General features: G+C 38.0%; 1 protein-coding gene across 4 annotated transcripts in view; it reads right to left on the bottom strand.

Moving 5' to 3' along the window:
- The window catches only part of dip2a (disco-interacting protein 2 homolog A), an 86648-nt gene that overhangs the window by 19682 nt on the left and 57897 nt on the right, over positions 1–9069 (bottom strand). For all 4 annotated transcript variants that reach the window (XM_056754565.1, XM_056754567.1, XM_056754566.1 and 1 more), the window contains 2 exons: positions 3599–3709; positions 46–169 (listed from right to left, as the gene is read on the bottom strand). In XM_056754565.1, the coding sequence (XP_056610543.1) occupies positions 46–169; positions 3599–3709 (235 nt within the window). The remainder of the gene's footprint in view (positions 1–45; positions 170–3598; positions 3710–9069) is intronic.

Genomic DNA, 9069 nt, shown 5'->3' on the forward strand with positions numbered 1-9069 from the left:
ATCCCTTTAAATCAAGGGGAAAAATAGGAAGCAGGATTGACGCACCTTTAAAAGTGACCACCTCTCCAGTCTGTGCTTTAGGGAGACCCTTCTGACAGGCATCAGAGGTCAGAGCCAAAGTCACCCCACAACTGCCCAACAGAAAGCCCACCTGCTGACTGCCAGCGTCCTGATGAGAGAGAGTTGTGTGTGTTGTGTTAATATAATCAGTTGAGGGTTTGGAGATTGGAGGCACATTTCAGCATCTTTTGTGCCTCTAAGCTTTGTTTATTATCTACAGTACACACAGAGCACTGTGTTTCCCCACCGACTGTTATTACTGACACACAGCCCGCTCATCTCTATTCATGTTACAGGGCTCTCACGCATTCACCATGAGACACACACATGTAAGTCTGTTCACACGTGTGATATCTTATTGAAATGGTGATCTGCTATTTTATTCAGTTTAAGTCTATTTTGCGAGTGAAACTTGTTTTCCGGCTGCATTGAGTATATAAAACTAGATGCGGACTAGTGGATGCTGAATCCTGTTATTGACATGTGTCATCTGTCTGTTCTGCCTGTCTGAGTGAATGAACTGCACAGTTTAGCGTGCTACACGCGTGATGCTCATGATGCTTTATAATGATATGAACACATGAACATCATCTCCAGAGTTACTCTGAGAGTTTATTTCAATAATATTTTATTGTTTGAGTGAAGAAACAGACATATTGGTCCCAACTGTTGATGCGATGATGGTTAAGTTTGGGTTTTAAGTTGAGAACAAACATTTGGTTTTGATTACTCATTTTTTAATTTGTCTGGCAAAATATTTTATTCATAAATGTAGGTATTATAAATCAAAACCCAACTTTATGCGATGGTTAATTAAAGTCAAACAGATATATAAAACATTAAAATGGATAACTGTTAGAAGAATTTAAGTTAAATTGAGAGAGCCTCTGTTAAGAATGTTTTTCTTTCTTTCTTTCTTTCTTATACTAAGTTTATTGTTTCTGTATGTTTATTTGATTTATTTGTTGCGTGTAAAAGCTGTTCTTGTTTAATAAGTATGATGTAAACTCAACCTGACGATAGAGATTTGTATTTGTAAAATTGGTGCGTATGCCTTTTCGTTCGTAATTGTTAAGCAATAATTAAAAAACAAACAGAGGTACAAAAAATAAGTGTCTTCCGACAACCTGCCAAAATATAAGTCCGGTTAACTTGGTATTTTATGTGGACAAATATATAATTATTTAATAGTTAAAAAAATAAAATAAATTAAAACTAATTTATATAAACTAAATGCATCATGCATAAGCTGAAGTCAGTTGTTTATCTCTGAAACTATTCTTTATATTTTCATTAATGTTTCTTATTTATACATTTGTAATGTATTCTATTGCATTTTGAATGTAATACTGCAATGGAATGTATTAAATGGGTTTAGTTGTCAAAGATATTAATTTATGCAATTTCAGCAATAAATATTTATTTTTTCTAAAAAGGATCAAATTAGTTGTTCATTTTAAGAGACCAGTCTTATTACTCTTGTATATTTAGTATTGCCCTTTGATAAAGAAAAGTTCTATATTATCAGAATACGAGATTTATCAAAAAAATCACAGACTGAATGAGACAAAACTGTCGATGTGTGAAATATTTATCAACAGTGTGAATTGATGTAAATGTAGCGTATATATAGGAGGATAATGTTAGAATATGATAGTGAAGAGAGCTAAGTCAGTCACAAGGTAAATAGAACATTCAAAGCCAGTGTTAAACTTACTGTATATAAGTGAAGATGGACACTTGGAGTTTAACTGTATGAATGTTTATACATTATGTGTGTTAATGTGTTAAGCTGCGGCACGCTGTTTGTTTTGCAGGTTAGTTTAGTACGTCTCAATTCAAACATGCTTAGGCTGAAAAATCATTCACAGCTTAGTAGTTATGCTTACACGTTGTGTGTGTAACGTTATAACTTGTCAATGACAAGCGCTTAAATCTATGAAAAAAATCAAAATGGCGGTTAACGGAAGGGGGGTGGGGTTAGCTGAAACTGAAATTTAAAGAGACAAGCACTAAAATGGGTTGCTGTGAGCAGAGCTGTTTTTGACGAGGCAAGAAAGGTTTTGTTTACACAGCCATTGAGTGTTTTTAAGCAAAATATGTACCAGACATTTCATGAAGGCCCTAATAAATCATACCAACTTGTTGAAAGTGGTCGTATGAGGAGACCTTTAAAAAAAACACCAGTGTGAATTCAACATACTGTGGTTTTAACTGCAGTTGCGGCATTACGCCACTGATATTGGAGGCGCTGTTGTGATATCAGCACCAGTGAGGCGCTGAAGAGTCGCAGAGAGAACAAGAGCTAATAGGAGCTGTTTTAGCTGTGATTCACGGCCGTTCAGGTGAATATTGTTTGTTTTGCATCCAAGTAGGTTCAATTTCTTGGAAAGGTTCCTCAATTGAACCTGCTGTACATCATTATAATGTCTTCAGCTGTGCAGTTGGCTTGTTGAATCAGCGTATACTGTACACAGCGAGAACGAACGCACATTAGGATCAGTACGACCGGCAAACGAATTACTCATTTGAACCGATTTGTTTCAACAGTAGAAACTATTCAGTCACTAGCGCATATAAGAGAACAGTGAGTCAAAGCTCAGTGAATCCAGGATGTAAGTGAGCTTTTCTTATTTAGTTAGACTGGTTCACTATTCATGGAACCAGGATACATTTTGGTTTGATAACTTAAAGCGATATTTCACTAGCAAATCAAATTCTCTCCCTCAAGGCATCCTGACTGAATGTGGTTTTCTTCTGGAAGAATAATGCAGTGGAGTCATAATACCACAGATCCTTTTCTTCCAAGCGGTAGAATGAGAGTGAACAGGGGGCAATTGAAGCTCATGAAGTGAAGCATTCCTGCAGCTCTGTGGTAAGAGCATTGCGTTAACAACCCAAGGTTGTGGGTTTCATCCCAGGGGATTGCACATGTATAGGATAATGCAATGTAAGTCGCTTTGGTGAAATGCGTCTGCCAAATGCATAAATGTAAATGTGAGTGCATCCTCAATCAAAGAACTGCTGGACACGCTCTTCTGAAGTGAATCCATGAGTTTGTTTAAGATAAATATCCATATCCACAGCGCTATTAACAATAATGACTAACATCCGTTATCTGTCAGATCCAGGAGAACCAGAGGCTTGTGTTTCCAGCAAGTTCCTGTGATGAACACAGAATTTTTATTTTTTAGCCAATAGGACACATTCTCCTCTGGGCGGGTCCTTTTAACACCGCCATCTGCCGGGAAAACAAGCCTCTAGTGAAACATCCCTTTATTAATTGACATTTTTGTAACAATTTATTAGAACTTTGATAGGTAGCTTGTAAAGTGTTTGGTTAATCAACTTAAAGTGACGGTAGGCCTACATTGACTTATATGCACAAGAACAGGATTACACCACCTTCGTCTCGTCTTGCTTTTAAACAAGAGATGCATGAAAGAAAACACATTCTCATGACGTTTGAATTATAATTCATGTTTTCTTGAGAGCTTTGTAATGCTGGATGACAAGAGGAGTCTCTGGAGTTCTTTACCTTTCGAGTAAGCGGCACTTCTATAGGTACAGGCACCAGCTCGGCCAACAGACATCCATAAAACGCCACCATAAACATCACAGGATCATTGTTGGGAAACACAAGAGCCACCTGTGAGAACCAGAAGAACGTGAGCAGATGATGATCTGAACCTCTCTCTCTGTCTCAAATTCAAAAAAAGCTTTATTGGCAAGACAAAAGTACATTTTGGATTGCCAAAGCATAAAAAATAACAAAAAATAATTTACAACTGATCAGTGAAAACAGTATTTAAACAAACAATATACTGTAAAAGAAAAAAACATAGTAAGTAATAATAAGTAGTAAAAATTCACTAAATAATGAACTAAATATTTACAATTCACAAATATGAACATTCATTAAGGGGATCTTGTGTAAATGTTATATAATGTTCATGTGTCCCTCAGCAGCTATATTCTCACACTCAGTTTGTTCTCCAAGAATAAAGAGACCTTTCTCATTTGTGGTGCAGTTTGTAAAATGGGGAGATACGTTGTTTATTTTGGGACAGTATTGATTTCTGATGTTTTGATCATTCAGTGAGGAAGTGCAGCTCTGTTTCTATCACTTTCAGACTGCAGTGAGAACACAATCTCTCCATACAGTCAGGTCCATAAATATTGGGACATCGACACAATTCTAACATTTTTGGCTCTATACACCACCACAATGGATTTCAAATGAAACGAACAAGATGTGCTTTAACTGCAGACTGTCAGCTTTACATCCGAATCAGGTGAATGGTGTAGGAATTACAACAGTTTGCATATGTGCCTCCCACTTGTTAAGGGACCAAAAGTAATGGGACAGAATAATAATCATAAATCAAACTTTCACTTTTTAATACTTGGTTGCAAATCCTTTGCAGTCAATTACAATCTGAAGTCTGGAACGCATAGACATCACCAGACGCTGGGTTTCATCCCTGCTGATTCTCTGCCAGGCCTCTACTGCGACCGTCTTCAGTTCCTGCTTGTTCTTGGGGCATTTTTCCTTCAGTTTTGTCTTCAGCAATTGAAATGCATGCTCAATCAGATTCAGGTCAGGTGATTTACTTGGCCATTGCATAACAGTCCACTTCTTTCCGTTCAAAAACTCTTTGGTTGCTTTTGCAGTATGCTTTGGGTCATTGTCCATCTTCACTGTGAAGCACTGTCCAATGAGTTCTGAAATATTTGGCTGAATATGAGCAGATAATATTGCCCGAAACACTTCAGAATTCATCCTGCTGCTTTTGTCAGCAGTCACATCATTAATAAATACAAGAGAACCAGTTCCACTGGCAGCCATACATGCCCACGCCATGACACTACCACCACCATGCTTCACTGATGAGGTGGTATGCTTGGGATCATGAGCAGTTCCTTTCCTTCTCCATACTCTTCTCTTCCCATCACTCTGGTACAAGTTGATCTTGGTCTCATCTGTCCATAGGATGTTGTTCCAGAACTGTGAAGGCTTTTTTAGATGTCGTTTGGCAAACTCTAATTTGGCCTTCCTGATTTTGAGGCTAACCAATGGTTAACATCTTGTGGTGAACCCTCTGTATTGACTCTGGTGAAGTCTTCTCTTGATTGTTGACTTTGACACACATACACCTACCTCCTGGAGAGTGTTCTTGATCTGGCCAACTGTTGTGAAGGGTGTTTTCCTTACCAGGGAAAGAATTAATCGGTCATCCACCACAGTTGTTTTCCGTGGCCTTCCGGGTCTTTTGGTGTTGCTGAGCTCACCGGTGCGTTCTTTCTTTTTAAGAAAGTTCCAAACAGTTGTTTTGAACACGCCTAATGGTTTTGCTATCTCTCTGATCGGTTTGTTTTGTTTTTTCAGCCTAATGATGGCTTGCTTCACTGATAGTGACAGCTCTTTGAATCTCATCTTGACAGCAACAGATACCAAATGCAAATAGCACACTTGAAATGAACTCTGGACCTTTTATCTGCTCATTGTAATTGGGATAGTGAGGGAATAACACACACCTGGCCATGGAACAGCTGAGAAGCCAAGTGTCCCATTACTTTTGGTCCTTTAACAAGTGGGAGGCACATATGCAAACTGTTGTAGTTCCTACACCATTCACCTGATTTGGATGTAAATACCCTCACATTAAAGCTGACACTCTGCAGTCAAAGCACAACTTGTTCGTTTCATTTGAAATCCATTGTGGTGGTGTAGAGCCAAAAATGTTAGAATTGTGTCGATGTCCCAATATTTATGGAGATGACTGTATGTGTCTCCCCCTGCCGTCTCGATGGCTGAACTATGATCAGAGTCTGACACTGTCAGTGTTTGTCTCAGCTTCACTTCACTCACTGTCAGCAGGTAGTTTTCTATGATAAATTCTCGATAAAGGCAAGGCAACGCAAGGCAAGTTTTTTTATATAGCACATTTCATACAGAAGGGCAATTTAAAGTGCTTTACATAAAATGATTGACAGAAAGATATAAAACACATCTTTAAAATGCAAATGATTTAAGATCACAAAACTTTAGATTTTAAGAAACAATAAAACAGCAATAAAATTGATAAAAAATTTGAGTGTATATATAAAAAGAATAAGAGCAAAATAAAAATAAATTAGAAATAGGAGTGCAGTTGATGTAAACCAGCACAGTGCTCAGGTTGTGAATGCACAGCTAAACAAGTGTGTTTTTAATCTGGATTTAAAAGTAGCTTCTGTTGGTGAACGTCTGATGTCTTCTGGAAGCAGATTTCAGCTACGGGTGGCGTGATGACTAAACGCTGACTTGCCCTGTTTTGAGTGAACCCTTGTTATCTCTAACTGACTTGATCCTGATGATCTGAGAAGTCTGTTTGGTTTATATTCAATGAGCATATCTGAGATGTATTTAGGTCCTAGACCATTGAGTGATTTATAGACAATTAATAATACTTTGAAGTTAACTCTAGAAGTAACCGGTAACCAGTGTAAGAACCTGAGGATTGGAGTGATATGCTCAGATTTTTTGGTTCTGGTCAGAATCCTGGCAGCAGCGTTCTGTATGAGCTGCAGCTGTCTGATGGGAAGACCTGTAAGGAGTCCATTACAGTAATCCACCCTGCTGGTGATGAAAGCATGAACTAGTTTCTCTAAATCTTGGCTTGAAACATCTGATTCTGGCTATGTTTCTGAGATGGTAGTAGGCTGATTTGCTGATTGCTTTGACATGACTGCTGAAACTAAGGTCAGACTCCAAAATGACCCCAAGATTTTTCCTTGCTTTGTGTCTTTAGACCTCTTAAGTCAAGGTATGTGTTTACCTTGTTAGTTTCATCCTTGTTACCAAAACAATGACTTCAGATTTGTTTTTATTTAACTGAAGAAAATTTTGACACATCCAGCTGTTAATTTCATCAATGCATTGGCAAAGAGAGTCAATAGGCCTGTAGTCATTGGGTGAGAGGGCTAGATAGATCTGAGTGTCATCAGCATAGCTGTGGTAGGCAATTTTGTACTTTTTCATTATTTGGCCAATTGGGAGCATATACTCATTGAAGAGGAGCGGAGCAAGAATTGAGCCCTGTGGAACACCAAAAGTCAATAGCTGTCCAGTCAGATTTGTGGTTGCCTATGTTCACATAGTAACCTCTCCCTTTAAGGTATGACCCAAACCATTTAAGTACCAATCCAGAAAGCCCTACCCAGTTTTCCAGCCTATGTAGGAGTATGGTGTGATCTACCATGTCAAATTCAGCACTGAGATCGAGTAAAACCAGAACTGATATTTTGCCTGAATCAGAATTCAATGGAATATCATTAATTATCTTTATGAGCACTGTCACTGTGCTATGATGCTGACGGAAACCAGACTGATAATTGTCCAGGTAGCCATTTGAGTTCAAGAACTTGGTCAGCTGATTGAAGACGACCTTTTCAATGATCTTGCCCATAAAAGGAAGATTTGATATTGGTATGTAGCTATACAGTAAGGTTTTGTCTAGATTGCCCTTTTTTAGAAGAGGTTTGACAACTGCATTTTTAAGGGACTCTGGGAAAGTTCCTGAGAGCAGTGAGGTATTAACTATTTTTAGGAGATCTGCTTCCAAACAGTTAAACACTCTTTTGAAAAAGGATGTGGGAAGTGTGTCAAGGCTGCAAGTTGACGCCTTAAGATGCTGAACCGTTTCCTCAAGGGTTTTGAGATCAATTGTCTGAAATTCAGACAAAGTAACTAATTTCTGATGTACTGAAGTCAGACTGACCTGACTGCCGCATGGAGCTTTGCTGATTTCCATTCTGATATTACTGATCTTTTGAAGGAAAAAGTTGCAAACTCATTGCATTTGTCATCAGACAGTATTTCTCTCGGAACTTAACTAGGGGGATTTGTTAGTGTTATTTATTTTGCAGTTTATAATGTTAGAGAAAAAGTTCTGTCTAGCTTTGCCTAAGTCAACATTGAAGGCATGCAGACTGTCTTTATAGATGTTATAGTGAACTTCAAGTTTGTTTTTTCGCCACATACGCTCTGCTTTTCTGCATGTTCTTTTCATGCTTTGTACTGCTGGTGTGTTTCTCCAGGGTGCTTTACGCCTGCCAGTTATCGCCTTGACCTTTACTGGAGCAATGGCATCGATAGCATTTTAACTTTTGCATTAAAGCTATCGAGGAGAACATCCATAGAGTCTGCAGATATACTTGGTGACAAAGACATACCATTCATAAATAGCTCACTGGTGTTCTCATTTATGAATCTCTTTTTTATAGAGACGGGTCTATTTTCACTGGCAGGACTGATTGATATATCAAAGAAAATACAGAAATGATCATACAGTGCCACATCTCTAATAATAGTGGATGAAATGTTTAGACCTTTGCTAATGAGCAGATCCAGAGTGTGTCCACGATTGTGTGTGGGACCGTACACATGCTGGATCAGATCAAAAGTGTTTAAAACATTTAAAAGTTCATTTGCAGTGTTGTTTTCTGTCTTGTCCTCACGAATATTAAAATCTCCAGCAATAACAAGGCAGTCAAATTCTGAGGAAATAGCTGATAGCAGTTCTGAAAAATCATCAACAAAGACTGGGGAGTATTTGGGAGGTCGTAAATAATTGTAAACAGAATGCGTGGTGCACCTTTTAAAGCAATACTCAAGTATTCAAAGGACAGGTAGTCACCAAGTAAAACCTCTCCTAACAGCTCTGCAAACATTTATAAAAGTAAAGTTTGGGGGGACAGATTCATTGAGGATTGTAGCACTACAACTATCATCTAACCAAGTTTCTTTTAGAAACATGAAGTCTAGTTTGTTACTGGTGATGAGGTCTTTTACCAAAAAGGATTTGTTTTTTAGTGAACGGATGTTTAAAAGTGCTAATTGAATAGTAAATGTTTTTAGATTTTTACCCCTGTCATTCTCAGAGTGACGTCTAAAGGTATTAGATTAGATAGCTTTGCCATACGACTGGAAAGGGCATTAGTTTTTCGTTCACTTATCAGGACAGA

Source organism: Triplophysa dalaica, chromosome 8 (assembly GCF_015846415.1).
Source record: "Triplophysa dalaica isolate WHDGS20190420 chromosome 8, ASM1584641v1, whole genome shotgun sequence".
Classification (NCBI taxonomy): Eukaryota; Metazoa; Chordata; class Actinopteri; order Cypriniformes; family Nemacheilidae; genus Triplophysa; species Triplophysa dalaica.